Source organism: Lotus japonicus, chromosome 6 (assembly GCF_012489685.1).
Source record: "Lotus japonicus ecotype B-129 chromosome 6, LjGifu_v1.2".
Taxonomy (NCBI): Eukaryota; Viridiplantae; Streptophyta; class Magnoliopsida; order Fabales; family Fabaceae; genus Lotus; species Lotus japonicus.
The window spans coordinates 57,715,864-57,732,558 of record NC_080046.1 but is presented as its reverse complement, the minus strand read 5'-3'; the positions used below and the strand labels follow the sequence as shown (position 1 = coordinate 57,732,558).

The window sequence follows — 16,695 nt, the reverse complement described above, 5'->3', positions numbered from 1 at the left end:
CAACACCTTGTTGGTTACTTAAAATTTATTATACAACTTGTATGCTTATTACTCATACAAAAATATTTAAATTAAGATAAAATTTTCACTCTATTTTGAAAAATGTATATTTAGAAAACAAAGATAGTCATATTTTTTAGTTATAAACATAAAGTATTGTGTATTTTTTCACTTAAAACATATGTTATGACTTATAACTTAGAGGTGTTAGAAAGTTGGGGACTACACATGAAAAGAGGGGGAAATGAGATTTTAAAAAAAAGAGTTTAAACAAGATAATAATCTATTTGTTATCATCTCACTTTTCTTTCTTTATTTAATTGAAACTTGCAGAAGAAGCCATGGCAACTATATGTAGCAATATTTTACTAAGCAAATATTAAAACATATAAATCTTTCTAGACTTTTCTCTTCTAATATACTATTAATTTCCACTTCGACATAGGAACATGCTCAATTATATTATACATATTTAAAAATAAAAAAAAAGGCTTAATTCCAGTTTAGGCCCCTGATGTTTCAAGAATGGGCAATCCGCACCCCCCGTGTATAAAAGTTGCGGTCAAGCTCCCCTTTGTTACAAAACTGTGCTAACGAAGCCCTTCCGTTAGCTTCCGTCTGTTGACCAAACGGAAATGGCTTCATTAATTGACGTGACGGCCACGTGTTGTTATATTTTCTTTAAACAATTAATTTTTCATGTCTCTTCCCAATTATTTGTGGAATTAAAAAATAAAAAATAAATTACACATAAGAAATTTGAATTTAATTAACAAAAATAAAATCAATTAACAAAATTAACCCTAATTTAATTAACAAAAACAAATTCCTCCCCCCAATTAACCCCAAATCAAAATTCCCCTGTTCTTCAGAATTAACCAGAACCCAGAAACACAAACTCAAAAGATGGCAGCAATGGAGCAGCAAAATTAGGGTTCATCTTCTCCTTTTCTTCCTGTTTTTGCATCTCCTCTCCTGTTGTTCTTCTTCTGCTTCTCTTCTCCGTTTCTCCGCCGACGGAAGAACAAGAGATGGCAGCAATGGAGCTCCACGAGAAGAAATCACCAGTGGCAGCGTCGGTGGTTCTCAGGAAGGAAGAAAGAAGGCGACGGCGGCGCGATCTGGACTTGAAAGAGAGGAGTGGCGGCGCGGTTACACGAGAGAGGAGAGACGACGGCGACGTTGGTGGCTTCAGATCGGAAAGATGAGATGATGAGGAGATGAAGGTTGGTTCGCTGTTAGGGGCTGCGTTGTGGTGATTTGGACAGAGAGAAGGGGAGGCGATGGTGTTTTGAACCGGAGGGACCTGTGCGGTGATGCGATTCAAAGGAACTTAGTTGTTGGGAGAAAGCTTTTTCCCGTTTGTTGGCCCAATCCCATAACAGCTTGGCCACCACCACCACCACTGACAGATTAGCCACCGCCACTGTTTCTTAGTTTCTTGGCCACCACCATGTTGATTGATTGTCCCTCGAATTGCCATAGCAGCGGAATGAATTGAAAGCTCGTGCGGCCAAAAACAATGAAAACAATCGTATAATCAGATGCAATCGCAAGGAGTGGGAATTTGGGGGAAAATTACAAATGTGATTGCGAAGGTATGGTGAAGAAGTGATTGTGAGAAGGGGAATTGAAGATGAGAAATTGGGGAAAAGACAGGGAAGGAGAAGAACGTGTACCTGAGTTTAATGTAAAAAAATATAATTGTTTAAAGAAAATATAATAACATGTGGCCGCCACGTCAATTAATGAAGCCATTTCCGTTTGGTCAACAGACGGAAGCTAACGGAAGGGCTTCGTTAGCACAGTTTTGTAACAAAGGGGAGCTTGACCGCAACTTTTATACACGGGGGGTGCGGATCGCCCATTCTTGAAACATCAGGGGCCCAAACTGGAATTAAGCCTAAAAAAAAAAAAGGTATGAGATACCAATATACATCAAATTATTGAATGAAGAACAAACAATAGCAGCAAATTAGCAAATAGTAGTAAGCAAATTCCTGAACCAAGAAAGCGAGGGAATCATCGCCCATTTTCAACAAGTACTCATAGAGCAATACTACTCTCACATCCCGGTCACATTACTTCCACGACCTCCCACCAATCACATTATACGCAGTCACCACAGCGACGGTGACTTTATCATCATGCGTGCGCATCAAGCACCCACAACGACGACGTTTCACTCCCCAGTGGCGTTTTCGTTATACCCGAAGCGGCACAAGGGTATTTACGGAAACTGCAAAACGCTTCGTATCGTAAATAGTGAAGAATCTCTCTCTCTACAATCTCTCTCTCTCTTTCTCTTTCTACTCCACTTGTTTCTGGTTTTTCTCTGAATGCTTCACCGTTTCGTGTTCATGGTTAGGGTTTCGTGATTCGATTCACAAGATGTTGCAGAACCCCTTTGCTTCATCGCTGAGCATGCATTGATTGATTTTCTCCTTCTTCGTTTTCGGGTAATTAATTCGATTCTATCTCGGTTTTCTCTGCATGCGAATTCCTCATTTCTGTTTTCTGATTGAAGTTCTGTTTCATCAATGCGGTGTTGATAATGCTTGGGTTTTTGTGGTTTTGCTTGTGTGTTTGTTTGTTTGTGGTGGAGCACTTGATTTTGCTTGTTGTTGGAGTTGGATTTTTATTGTTTGCTTTCGTTGTGGAATTGATTTCTGTATTTCGATTTTGGAGGTTTTGAGTTGGATTTTGTGTAATTTGTAATAGCTGAAATTGAAGGGTGTCTGTATTGGCTCCTCCACTGAGAAGCATTTCGAAGATTTGCAATTAGGGTTCAGGGCAAATTTCTGGCACTTCAGTTTAAGATTAGTTAGTTGTTTGATTGGTGGAGTGATATTTGATTATGAAACCCTTTTACCAAGGGGCTTTTTCAATTCTATTGGGATGCTGGTGATTGTAGTTCATTTCTGCTGTCTTTCGTGTTTGTTGAGTCGATTGATAAATGCCCGCCAATAGTGTTTCTGCATTTTGTATCTCTGATGTTGTTTTCTATCATTTAGTGGTTTTTGAATTGTTATGTGTGCTTATGTTTCGTTTGTCGGACTGTCTACAGTGGTGGCTGTTCTGGTATGGAAACGTATAATGTTCCTGAAACTAGAAACCCGGATGCTTTCTTGGTAATTCCTTTTATAATGTTTTTGTAACTTGTTGTCCCTTTAACTTTGATGTATCAAGATTCCTTCGATGATTTTTTATGTTCTTGTAATTATGATCATTTTGTATGTCTTATCACTGAGGTAGGACTAGGATGATAGTGAATAATGTTGTAACTATATCATTTTGATTTTTTACTTAGGTTGAAGGTGCTGATATAAACTCACACTTCCCAAGCCCAAATCTCGAGCAAACTGAAGTCATGATTAACGAAGGAACCTCTGAGTTTGTTGTTGACCAGAACATGTATTACCCTGCTGCCACCAATTATGGTTATTACTGTACAGGTAAAATTTAAAACGTTGATGCTTTTTGGTTTGATGGTACTTTATATATGCATTGTATGAATGGTTTTTTACTTGTTGCGTCTAGGATTTGAATCACCCGGGGAATGGGAGGACCAGAATAGGATTTTTGGTGTAGATGGTCCGGATATTCAGTACTCGGTGAGTCTTACACACTTTTTTTCTCTGTCCTATTTTGGTTCGTGGCTGATTTTAACGTTTCCTTCTTTCCTTATTTTACCAGGGTGCACAAAATGAAAGTTTGCCATATGTATATTATAGCTATGGATATGCACAGTCTCCATACAATCCATATAATCCTTACATTCCCGGTGCTGGGATAGGAGTTGATGGCACATATGGTGGGGAACAACAATATTACACCCTCCCCAATTATCAAACCGCTGTTTCTTCACCTGGTTATGGTCCCTTTGTTCAACCAGAATTTTTTCCCGATAGTTCTGCAAACTCCTTGAATGGAGCCAGTGCTTCTGTCAGTAAACCTGATGGAAGAGGTTTTAAACCAAAGTTCAATTCAGCTTCTGGTAACTTTTCTAGGAGCTCTTCAAAAAATTTATCAAATCAGACGAGTTACTTGGCCAGGGCATCAGAAGGGCCAAGAGCTCATGATGGTAGGAAGCAAGATCTGACACATGCTAGTGTTTCTGGGAGTAGTTTTCAAAATTTAGCTTCATCAGCCATCAATCAGGTAGGAATTTCCCCCCTTTTTAGATTACATTTAAATTGATGTTTGTCCTGGAAACTTTTGATGTCTGTTAATTGAGAATCAGTGTTTCTATGAGACTATGACTATGAGTGACATTAGTTGCTGCTACTAGTACTTAGTAATATGAACAGCATGTGGAGGGGATGGCTAGTTAGCTATAAGATGGTTAATGGCTTTACTGTTCGGTTTTTTAGGATAGAATTCCTGGCGCCTCAATCCAATTTGTAGATACTATTTTAAATGGGAATGTTATGTCATTTTATCAGTTGAAAGTAGCTTCTCCTTCAAATGTTGATTTTTCTGATTTTGGATTTCTTGCTAATGGACAGACTGCAGTCAGTAAACCTAGGCCGAAGGCTCAGATCAACAAAGTATCAAGCGATGAAAATGGAAGCTCTGATATATTAAGCGAGCAAAATCGAGGCCCTAGAATTAGTAGATCAAAACATCAGCTCTGTGTGAAAGCTTATACAACTAAGGCCGGAGATGGTAATGAGCAAGGGAACATAATCATTTGTCCTGATCAATATAACAAGGAGGATTTTCCTCTTGACTACAAAAATGCAAAGTTTTTCGTTATAAAATCATACAGTGAGGATGATGTGCACAAAAGCATTAAATATAATGTTTGGTCATCTACACCTCATGGAAACAAGAAGCTAGAAAATGCTTTTGAGGATGCAAAGAAAATAGCTGCTGAAAAATCTGGAATCTGCCCTATCTTCCTATTTTTTTCGGTGCGTTTTAATTATTATGACATGTTAACAAGTTGTAATCTTTCTTTTATATCTAATAGCTATATGCAAGCTAATCTCCTCACCTTCTGTTCATCGTGTTGACTATTCCTTTCCTTTTCACCCTCTTTTTCTCTATGCAGGTTAATGCAAGTGGTCAATTCTGTGGAGTTGCGGAAATGACTGGTCCAGTTGACTTTAATAAGGATATGGACTTTTGGCAGCAGGATAAATGGAGTGGCAGCTTTCCAGTAAAGTGGCATATCCTAAAAGATGTACCAAATGGAAATTTCAGGCACATTATTCTAGAGAACAATGAAAACAAGCCAGTGACTAATAGCCGAGATACACAGGAGGTATATATTATTTCTACGCGGAGTTCTATTGTTATGCTCATAGATAGCAACTTTCTCTGTTAAAATTTCACTTTTTTGCCTGATTAGTTGTTGCATTGAACCTGTGCTGTCTTTGAGGAGTTTGCTGTTATTTATTAAGTGTCACGTTCTGTTTTATCAATTTCTTAGTTTCTTGATGATGCAGTTGATTGATTAAAGCAATGAATAGTTGTTGGATTGCTTGTCTTCACACACATGCACACTTGAGTAACAACAGTCAGTGTTTGAACTGGGTTTAAAATTTTAGTGGAGTTAAAACTCTTTAAGAGTTGAACAACTGTGGTTATAATTGTGTAGATGCTTGTATGATGGGTAGATTTTTTGAGTTAGTTGTCTTGGTACTAGAATTAATTTACATTATTGTGTGTTTGTTGTTTTTAAGTATACATGATTTTCTACAAGAATTTATTCACTTGGACTTATAAGTAAATTGTTTTTCATTTACATTTTAGTTTTATTGTTGAATTAAGCTATTACAGTAAAATTTTGAGTTTGTTTAAGCCCATAATCAGCTATGTGTCTGTTTCTTTAATTGTAATATTGACTATTAAATGTCCCTTGCTCATGTTCAGATAATGTATTGGAAAGGATTGGAAATGCTGAAAATTTTCAAAAATCATACTTTGAGGACATCTTTGCTTGATGATTTTATGTACTATGAAAACCGTCAGAAGATCCTGCAGGATGAGAAAGCCAAGTATCTAACCAAGAGTTTTGAAAGTCCATTGTATATACCAGCATTGGAAACTCCTCGAAAGCTGAATTTTATGGTTGATATGCCTTCAGGACACGATGAGAAGAATTCCAAGCTTACGGATGATTTTGAAAGTGCGAAACAGAATTCAGTTTCAACTCCTGAGCAGATTGTTAGTAATTCTGATGCCACAAGCACCAAGCCTGTGGATGTGCAGACTGAGAAATCTGCAGCTAATAAAAACGATATTTCCTCCATCTTAAAGATTGGTTCAGTCACTATTACCCCTAAAGCGGTTGAGACTAAACAGTCTGGTAAAGAACCATTTGATTTTCTTACAGTTGGCTCAATGCAAGTCAAAGTTAATGGGCTTGCTGCATCTTCTGGTCTCTTGAAGGTTGGCAGTATCCCACTTGATGCAAAAGCATTACAGCAGGAAAAAGTAGATGCTGCTGTTAAACGTGAATCTCTACCTTAAATGTGTACATGCATTTCATGGCACAGTCTGGGATCTAGTGCACTTCGGTAAAGTTGGACCAATGTTTGTCCGATTGTATGATGCAATTGGGAAGTTGAGTTTCCTTTCGATCTTCCATTATTGATCTGAATTTTTCTAGTTTATTTGCTAATGATGATTTTATACAATGGATGTCATGGGTTTTTGAGTTTGAGCAGTGGTGATTTTGGTGACTCAAGCTTCTGTATCAGTATAACAGCGTGATCCTCTTTTTTGCATTTCGCCTGTTGGTGCTCAAGATCCATAAGTCAGTTTTCATTGCGATTCATCGATCTATGTTGAGGAAGCCTGCAAAACTTCTCACCGTTTTCATTTTGTGATTCTGTTTTATTAACAAAATCTCATTTCTGCTCTGTTGTTTAGGATCTGTTTCATTTTGATTTGGTTTAAAGATGAGGGAATGTAACAAATGACTGAATGAGAGATTATTGTTTAACATGATAGCAGTACATCTTTATATGGCTTTTCTTTTAGTGTCCTGTTTTGTGGAATCAAGATGTTTCTATCTTTACCTTAATGCCCTTTGCTAATAATTCCAGTGGAAGTGTTTCATTCTTCGATGAGCAGGGTGTCAATTATTTATACCAACTTTTTCTTCATTTGTTACAACTATTTCTATCTAAAGAAAAAAAGTTGATACTAATGTGATCTTGTTATTGGGTGGTAAATATGTTTTACATGTCAATTGCATCCTAGACCATTTAAGAGGTGTGACAGCAAACCCTGTGAATTCATGTATGAAATTGCAAAGATGTCTTTCGATCCACTGGTAGAATTATATCAGTTTTTGTATACTCTTGAATCTCATCCTGGTAATGTTCAGCCCGAAGTAGAAGTTGGCTAGCTAACATGAAGCAAGACTTGGTGGAATAGGGTTTGCTGCACCAATTGTGATTGTGATGCTTGTGGAATAGGACAACAGAACCCGAAATTATCTTTTTTTTTATATAGAATTTATTTATTCCTTCAATGTTTTTATGAATGCAATCAATATTCCGTTTTTAGTTATTTTAAAATATTTTTTTCCATTTTCATCCTCAACCTATCAAGCGTTCTATTTTTAGTCCTTGATGTCAAGTTTTTCATCTAAAAAGAATGTTACAATGAAAATAACACCAAAAAGAAAACCTATAAGGCCCAAAAAGTGTACGACAAGGTACCTGGTGATGAAACAGTGTTTCATAGTGCATGAGATTGATGATAGCTAGCAAACTGGAGAACTTCTTAGTGATGAATGTGATGAAGACAATTCTACTACCCCAAGGTTTGAGAAGGAAGATATATTACAAAATCTCATAGATGGAAGGGGTTCTTGAAACTGCTTCTGTTAGTATTGGATGAAAAACTTGACGTCAATGACTAAAAATAGAACATTTAATATGTTGAGGATGAAAAACAAAAAAAAGATTTAAAAGGACTAAAAACAGAAAGATGATATATTATAAGGAACGAAAACATATTTAAACTTTTTTTAAATCTATAAATTATTAGATCTAGTAAAATCAAATACTATTTTTTTTTGGGTACATAAAATCAAATACTATTTAATTTCATGTTAATTGTTAAAATCTTTTTTTTGAACATATAATTGTTAATATCTCATTGGATGAATATTTAACAGTGGCATTTAAATATTTTTTACAGATTTATAATACATGTAATTTAAATCCTAATACGATTTGAGAAGAAAAGGTAATCTTGAACAAAAGAGAAGAAAAATTATTTAGATATGATATGATATATCATGCACTATCAAATTGATCTGATTCTGTTAAAAAAAAATCTGATTCAAATTATAATAAATATCAGTGAGATCTTTTTTCTAAAAATCAGTCGATACCATTAATATAAGAGGAATTGATTCAATTGAATGCCTAAACCTACCAAAAAAAAATGCCTAAACCTACCAAAAGTTGCCCTAACAAAGATCGACAGCCCATGTTGACCTGGGCTCAAATCCTGACAAAACAACCACCGCTGATTCATGTTCCTGAGGACATTATCAGAGAGATCTTCTCCTTGCTTCCAGAGTGAAATCCCTCCTGCGGTTTAGTTGTGTGTGCAAGTCATGGAAAATCATAGGCTATGTTTGGCATGTTTAGCTGATAAGCTAGCTGAAAGCTGAAAAGCTAGCTGAAAGCTTATAAGCTAGCTGATAGCTGAAAGCTGATAAGCTAGCTGAAAGCTGATAGCTGAAAGCTGAAAAGCTACGTGATTGAAACAAAAGTGTTTGGTAAAACTAGCTGTTAAACAAGCTGAAATTGTAAAAGGACATACTTATATAAATATTTTTATACTTAACATTACTTTATTTTCATATTAATACCTATATGATATTAATATTAAAATTATTATCACTTTAAATATTTTTATTAACTCAAGTTATTTATCATCTTAAAAATATAATATTGATTTTTACTTATTTTTATTAATATAATATTTTTAATACTTATGGTGCGCAGCGGTGTGGCGGGAACTGCATACAAAAGTGTGAGGGGAAAATATGTTTAGTATTCTTATAAATATATAAGGGTAATGGTGGAATTTTAATAAAATAATAAGGATAAAAATGAGAATAAATTTAATAAGCTATAAGCTTTAAGCTATAAGCTACCTGAGATAGCTTATAGCTTAAAGCTTTAAGCTACTGAAATAAGCTCATTCACTAAACACTTTTGAAGAGCTTTTAAGCTAGTCAAATAAGCTTTAAACTAGTCAAATAAGCTATAAGCTAACCGAAATGACATGCCAAACATAGCCATAATCTCTGATCCCCAATTTATAAAACTACACCTTCGTCAATTTTCGACTAATAGGGCAGATTTCACACACATCAAATTACTGTCCGAGTCATCATTCTCCTCCCGATCACATATCTCGCTTTACTCGGTTCATTTGTTATTCTCACCCAAGATCCCAAAGGGCATTTTCTACCACCAAATGCCGAACGATTTCAATTTAATTGGAGTATGCAACGGCTTGGTCTCTTTCGTGACAAAGAAAAATGATTGCTATTGGGTCTGTTGGTGGAACCCAGCTACTAGATTATGGTCTAAAATGTCACCACCAATACCACTGCCCACAGGGAAATACCCTTATAGAACTTTTGGGTTTGGATATGACGCTTTAAATGACACTTATAAAGTGGTTTTTTACGGGAAGAACCATAGCGACGAGGGCATGCATGTTTACCGCATGGGTGAAAGTAGTTGGAGAAGTATGCAATCTTTCCCTGACCTGGCACGCGAAAGTTTGTGGCAAGTAAGACGGAGAGATCAAAATGGAGTTTATTTGAATGGCACACTTAACTGGATATTTCCATTAAACACTGAGATTGTTGAGATGGTCATTGTTTCTATCGATTTGGCGACAGAAGAGTTGTCACAAATGTCACTGCCATTTTTTGATCATTGCACTGAATTGATTCTCGGGACTCTGAAGGACTCATTGTGTGTTTTGCATAACAATCACCATACAAGGTTTGTGATTTGGCAAATGAAGGAGTTTGGAACTCACCAGTCTTGGACTAAGCTATTCAACTTTGATTTTAAAGAAAACCGTAACAACATGCGTGCTTCATTTGAACCTGTTGGGTTCGTCTTGTCTGGAAATCATGAGATCTTGTTGACATCAAACTACCGACATGTTCTATATAACAAGAGAGATAATACATTTAGATTTACTAGTGACGGAGTTGATAAATGCCATGAGAGTGTCCAAAACTATGTTGAAAGCTTAGTTTCACCTCGTTAAAATTAAGTAAGTAAAGTTATGCAGTTTTTAGTTTTGTGAATGGGTTCTCAAATTAGATGAATTTTAACAATAAAGTATGCAGGCTTAGCAATTCAGCATGAGCAAAACACTGGTTGAAAGTATATGTATTATTCCTAATTAAGGTTGGTTGGATCGTTCTTTTAATTTCTTCTAATGCATTTATGATTATTTTTCTCTATGATTGCAAATGAATTATATACATGCATTTTTCCAATGTTTAAGTTCTAACTGTTTATTTAATTTCAAAAATAAAAAGTTCTAACTGTTTATTCTCTTGCCATCTTTGGAAAGATTCAAGGCTCCCAAGTGGAGTTCCTTTGATTTTCATGGAGGATTTAGATCGGGATGAGAACTTATTGCATGTTTTACAGTTGTTTCTCAATAATATGCAGGTGTGGAACAAAGAGTTAATTGAGCTTGTGTGTTGGCCACTACGACGAAAGAGATCTTGCAAATATCTCTCTCAATGAGGTCCCAACCTGATGAGCTTTAATTTTGCATGAATATGGATTCTTTGCAATTGTTTGAAGCTTGGCATAAGGCGAATAATAAAGTTTAATTTCTTATTTATTTTCTGTTTTTAGAGATTGTAGAGACTAGAGACACAGTCTCATCCTTTAATATCTTTCAACTTTCATTTGTTGGTAGATCTGACAATGCTCTAGCCGATTACTTGGCTAAAAACTCTTCAACCTTCGTTTGTTTGTGCACTGTGTTTGGTAAATGCATGTTAAACAGAACCGGATATAGAGTTAATTACATATACCCATATAAATTATACTATGAATTGAATTAGAAGACTATTTGCTGGGTGAGAGTTATGACATTCCGGTGGTGAAGAAAAAGGGTATCCCAATGATTGCATTTGATGGGCGTCGTCTGAGCTTTTGGCTTCATATCTAATGCCAACAATTGAGTCAAAGATCTGTAGATTTTAAAGAATTTGAACCAATAAGTCGTATAAATTCTTTATTTCATATTGATATCTCTATCATAATGTTCATCCTAATTGGGTGCTTACTAGTACTGCTGCCACAAGATGAGATACTTGGTGAAAAAAAATAAATCAATACATGTTCGTTGAAGCAGGGGTGATGCGAATTGTACCTTACGCCAATAATCTGGGTTGGATTTCAAACGATGAGAGAATAATTAAGGTTAGGGGCAACTTTATCATATAAATTTTTTAAGAAAGTGTTCGGTTCTGTTCCACTGTTTTTCACATTAATAAAATGCTTTTTTTTTCAAAGAACCAAATGTCCTGTTCTACTTTAAACGTATAACAAACACAGAACTAATATGTGTTGTTATGTTCAATTCTAACATGTCTATCAAACACTCCTAAAATTGCAGAATTGGGATGGTGTTTGTTTTCCGCTTAGAGTTTGTTATCCGTACCAACATAGTGTATAGTACAACTGATAAATAGTTGGACTCCTTAATTAATATCTAGTCAGGGTTTGACTTTTTGGCGGTGCGAATGTAAAAAAATTGTGGTAGACTTACTCTTAATATGATCACAGAGTCTCAAATGATTAGTCTCATGACTTGCAGTTGTGAGATCTTGAGAAAAAAAAGTATGGTATCCGTGTTTGTAACCTCGCCATCTATTTCTCTTTTCGTCTGTGTCCATCTTCAGCCTTTGATTTTATATTTATTAATTTGAAATTCTTGAGCTCGGATCATGATGATCAGCTACAAACTTAAGATTTTTTTTTGGTTACAGTAGGAAAATTAAACGCAAGAAACAAACTTAAGATTGAATAACCTTTTTTAAAAAATATATATAAAAATTACCAAGTTACAAAAAAAATTTAAGTTAAAGACCTTGAAAGTAATTATTTACATATCCATTGATCATTGCACAATTTTTTTTTTTTTTTTGCAATTCTCAACATCATATAAACCTCAACCGAATGAGTTTTAGCACGTTTTATGCTAAACAATCTTATGATAAGACTATTTTTGAAACCGGGGCTGGGTTTCAAAGTTAGTTGTTCCAGAGAATGTCAGGATCCTTGGGTGAAAATCTTTGCATAATGCTTCCACCGTCAAATGGTTTTGCCCCCTTTGTGTGAAGATGCTCTCCATTGCCTTAGAGAGTTTTCATGGAGATATGGTAAGAGGATGGGTGCGTTGAATTTGAGTTGGCCGAATTTGTTTCACTAAGATCTGCATACATGGATTCGAACGTTAACTTGCAGCACATATGGAATCAAATATGTCTCCTGTCTATGGGGGGTTTGGAAATGGAGAAATAACATGCTATTGGATGAGGCATCTTTGACAATTTAGAAAGCATGGAAGAGATTTGTCTTGACCATGATGAAGTCACTGTCAAAATTAACATCGATAGAAGATTTAGAGAGGCGGAGCAACGTATAGGCAGTGGTAGGCTTGTGATAGATCATGTGGGGCGTTGCCTCTTTGGATTTGCGTTGTATGAGAGGTTGGGCAAGATGCGTTGTGTTCGTCCTCCCCTTAGCGTGGAGCAGAGGATATAGGAAATTGATTTGCGAGATTATCTTTGCTGGAGAATGAGTAAGGTTCTCTCTAGTTTCTAATTACATCAGGATTTTGTTGAGCAAGGAGTAGTGGACGGTCATCACGACTTGGTTCAGTTAGGGATGACAATGGGTAGGGTATTGTAGTATCCATACCTGCGTTTTAAAAAATTACCCGTCGTCATACCCGTCTCCATATCTGCGTGAGTAGCAATTTGAATGATGAAAAACAAAAGTTAAAATTTTAGGAGGATGAAAAAAAACAAAAAAAAAACATTTCTCAGGGATAAAAACATAAATGAGGTATTTTATAGGGATGAAAAAGTTATTTAGACTATGCCAAAATATTATAAAAAAATCTAATTGATTAGTATTTTCTCTTTTTAGTATTGCCAGATTTATTCCTTCGGTGTTTTTATGAATTCAATCATTCATGCAAATGGAGTCAAATCAGTTCAAAAAATATGTGTAGTAAAATCAAATATTATTTCATGTTAATATATAGTATCCCATTGAATGGATATTTAATAATTGTACTTGGATATTTTTTTATATGATTGAGAATGTATTTAAATAAATCCTAGATGATTTGACAAAGAAGTGTAATTATTTAGCGATGCCAAATTGATATGATTCAAATTAATAACAAATATCAGTTAGATATTGTTTCTCAACTTTTATTTATACATAAATAATATATATATTTCGTTTTCGAAAAAAAAAAAATATCAAGTTAGATATTTTTCTTTTTTTAAATCTATATCCTTACAAAAAAATATATATACACACACACGAATGAGTATAACCTACTAAGGTGTTTTGACCAACAAATTTTTTGATGAAGAAAAAAAAGAAGAACCTTGCGAAGGCAAAACCACCACCACCACCACTCCCTGTTGCAGATGTGGAGTCGCCGCCGCCGCCACCACCACCGATTCATGTTCCAATTCCTGATGATGTCCTTAGAGAGATTCTGTTATTGCTTCCGGTAAAATCCCTCGTACGGTTCACTTGCATATGCAAGTCATGGAAGCTCATCATCTTTGATCTCCAGTTCGTGAAACTTCACCTTAGTCGATCTTCGGCTAACAACAGTGCATATTTCGCGCACATCCAATTACTGTCCGTGATCAGCAATATCCCCCCCAGTTCCTTCAATTCACATGCCTCGCTTTCCTCAGTTCCTTTGTTATTCTCACCTCAATACCCAAAGGGTCATTTCTACCAACCAATACCGAACGGTTTATGTTTAATTGGAGTATGCAACGGCTTGGTCTGTTTCGCAAAACAGAAAAACAATGACTATTCGGTATGTTTGTGGAACCCAGCTACCAGGTTATGGTCTAAAATGTCACCACCATTGTCACGTCAATACTTGTCATATACAACTTTTGGGTTTGGATATGATGGTGTGAATAACACTTATAAGGTGGTGGCGGTTTTTTACTATAACCGTAGCGAGGACATTTACAACGAGGACTGGCGAAGTGTGGTAAAAATTTACGACATGGGTGGTAGTTGTTGGAGAAATATTCAATCTTTCCCTTATTGGCAACGTGCGTCAGATTATAATATGGGAGTTTATGTGAGTGGCACACTTAACTGGTTATTATTAATAACTGGGTTGACTATCATTGTTTCTCTAGATTTGGCGACAGAAGAGCAGTCACAAATTTATCTTCCTCCGGGCTTTGAAGGCTTCAATCTTACTCTCGGGTCTCTGAAAGATTCATTGTGTGTTTTGCAGAACTTCAACCGTAGAAGGTTTGTGATTTGGCAAATGAAAGAGTTTGGAGCTCACGAGTCCTGGATTAAGCTATTCAACTTTCGTTTTGAAGAAGATCTGAAGCCGATGTCTCCTTCAAGTTTCGTCTTGTCTGAAAATGAGGAGGTCTTGTTGATGTCAAGGGATCAACTAGTTCTATATAACCAAAGAGATAGTACATTCAATGTACGTGAAGTTGGTAACTATAGGGATCAACTTGCCCTTACTTATCGGAAGGTTCAAAATTATGTTGAAAGTTTAGTTTCACCCCAAATATAGCAAAATTATGTAGTTCTTAGTTTGATAGTGGTTTTTCTCAAAATCATCTGCTGCAGCATCACTGGTGCAGATTGGTAGATCGTTCTTTTTTTCAAGTGTTTTTATGATTTTTTTGTCTATGATTGAAAATACATGCATTATTCCTATGTTTAAGTTTTAACTGTTTATTGATAAACAACCCCTCCCCCATCTTTAGACATTAGGCACTCCTCCATTGAGTTTTAACTGGTTCTTAGAATGCATTTCATTAGTTGAGGATATTTATTTGGCAAAAAAGGGATTTAAGACTGAGAATTGTGAAAGTAGTTAATTTACAATTGGAAATAGTTCCGCTTTCAGAGCATGTTATCTGTGTCTACATTGTGTATTTCAAGTGTATTTGTTTTGCCAGGATATATAGTATTGATTCAGGCTGCTAGGGGCATTTATTGTCAACTGTTTATAATCATCTCTTTACAAGTCTTATAATCTCAGCCTGTTGGAAAGCAATACTCTGTAATTTAACTAATTTGTGATGGTCTGGCTAATCTTTATTTATTAGGACTGTTTCAAATAAGAATGGAATGGAACGAAACCATTTTTCTCCATTGCATGATTAAAATTTTGTACTCTCAACTTAACTCCTTCCATTTTCATTGAAAGGAAAAAATAGTGTACAATAAAACTCATATCTAACCTCAGTCTCATAATTGGTTAATTATGTAAAACTAAAACCATGTAGGTTTAGGTGGTGTACATGTAACAAAATTTCATCATATTGATAAGGACTCCGTTTGGTTTTGGTTGCATTCATTCAAAACAGAATATTATTTGCGAGCCTAATCTTTTTCTTTATTTTGCAAATTCCAAATTAGACCAGTCCTGACACTTTGTTGGTCTCAACAATTTGATTAATTTGATTGTCATTATACCTAACGATATTATGGACACTTATTATTGAACTAATTATACAACTAATAACCAAATTAACAAATTTTAAGCTAAGTTCCTCTGAAGCCAAGTGTCACAGTTAAGAGTCCAAAAATACTGAGAATGCAGGCTCCAATAGAGAATGGAATAGAACGTAGTGGCAATGATCAAGTCTGCAATTATCAACAAATTATCTACCACAAATTTATAATGCTGGCGTTGCCAAGATTAAAAAAGGCTTTCTCCAAACCTACTTTCACGTGATTCGTAAATTGAAGTAGGTTAAGCCTTGTACGAGACAAAGTGTGTGTTTGGTTTCAAATCTGGAGAGGCCAAACGTGGATCCAGAAACCCAAAAACAACTATTTCTTGCTTCTGCAAACGTGGATCGAGGCCAAACGTGAATCTGCATAAGTTTTCCAAGCACACACAAAGTCATTACTCATTATAACTTAGTGAACAGTTGAAATTTGTATGAATAAAATAGAATGCAACGTTTTGTCGATTAAAAATAAAATATACCTTTTCAACATCGAACCTTTTAGCTTTGAATTTTCAGAATTCATGCACCAAACATATATTTTATGTTATATTTTGTCTCATTTTGATGTGCCTTTCAAACACTGCCTTGTAATTATTCTTTGCAATTTCAGCTTTAGCCATAAACCAAAAGATGATTCAATTTTGGAAAATAAAACCAAAAAATAAGAAAATATGGCCATATTACAAATAACGAAACAAATAAAGGGACCGTGGAATGGGCGGGACATAAAGTATAGTTATGCCCGCCCAAATCGAGTAATCAGATGAACGAAAGACACCCTGGCGAGATTCACGGAACAACATCGAATCCCGCCCTTCCTTTAGATAGGCCCACACGCCAGCTGGAAGATTCCTTTAAATTTGTCTTATATGTATAAAGGCTTGGGCCCCGGTTGTCAGGCC

At 35.6% G+C, this 16,695-nt stretch overlaps 3 protein-coding genes across 4 annotated transcripts; all 3 read left to right on the top strand.

Annotated features, from left to right (window-relative positions):
- Window positions 1–2,263: 2,263 nt before the first annotated feature.
- LOC130722296 (YTH domain-containing protein ECT2-like) lies at window positions 2,264–6,976 on the top strand. 2 transcript variants are annotated; one of them, XM_057572983.1, is made up of 8 exons: window positions 2,265–2,459; window positions 3,068–3,131; window positions 3,311–3,455; window positions 3,541–3,614; window positions 3,697–4,161; window positions 4,509–4,916; window positions 5,057–5,269; window positions 5,881–6,976. In XM_057572983.1, exons 2-8 carry the CDS (start codon window positions 3,084–3,086, stop codon window positions 6,478–6,480), a joined length of 1,953 nt encoding a protein of 650 aa, XP_057428966.1. In that variant the 5' UTR covers window positions 2,265–2,459; window positions 3,068–3,083; the 3' UTR covers window positions 6,481–6,976. The 2 variants fall into 2 exon arrangements, with proteins under 2 accessions (XP_057428967.1, XP_057428966.1); XM_057572984.1 differs by lacking the exon at window positions 3,068–3,131 and having other exon boundaries at window positions 2,264–2,459.
- Window positions 6,977–9,576: 2,600 nt separating this feature from the next.
- Window positions 9,577–10,272, top strand: LOC130725631 (F-box/kelch-repeat protein At3g06240-like). Its single transcript, XM_057576846.1, has one exon. The coding sequence runs from the start codon at window positions 9,577–9,579 to the stop codon at window positions 10,270–10,272; it is 696 nt and encodes a 231-aa protein (XP_057432829.1).
- Window positions 10,273–13,597: 3,325 nt separating this feature from the next.
- LOC130723868 (F-box/kelch-repeat protein At3g23880-like) lies at window positions 13,598–15,389 on the top strand. Its single transcript, XM_057575010.1, has 2 exons — window positions 13,598–14,382; window positions 14,545–15,389. The coding sequence occupies exons 1-2, from the start codon at window positions 13,636–13,638 to the stop codon at window positions 14,839–14,841; spliced, it is 1,044 nt and encodes a 347-aa protein (XP_057430993.1). The 5' UTR covers window positions 13,598–13,635; the 3' UTR covers window positions 14,842–15,389.
- The last annotated feature ends 1,306 nt before the right edge of the window (window positions 15,390–16,695 follow it).

Coding starts and splice junctions, on each gene's coding strand:
- LOC130722296 (XM_057572983.1), top strand. CDS start 3,084: ATGGAAACGTATAATGTTCCTGAAACTAGAAACCCGGATGCTTTCTTG. Junction 3,132..3,310: donor GAAACCCGGATGCTTTCTTG/GTAATTCCTTTT, acceptor TTTTTTACTTAG/GTTGAAGGTGCTGATATAAA. Junction 3,456..3,540: donor TTATGGTTATTACTGTACAG/GTAAAATTTAAA, acceptor TGTTGCGTCTAG/GATTTGAATCACCCGGGGAA.
- LOC130723868 (XM_057575010.1), top strand. CDS start 13,636: ATGAAGAAAAAAAAGAAGAACCTTGCGAAGGCAAAACCACCACCACCA. Junction 14,383..14,544: donor ATTATAATATGGGAGTTTAT/GTGAGTGGCACA, acceptor TGTGTTTTGCAG/AACTTCAACCGTAGAAGGTT.
- LOC130725631 (XM_057576846.1), top strand. CDS start 9,577: ATGTCACCACCAATACCACTGCCCACAGGGAAATACCCTTATAGAACT.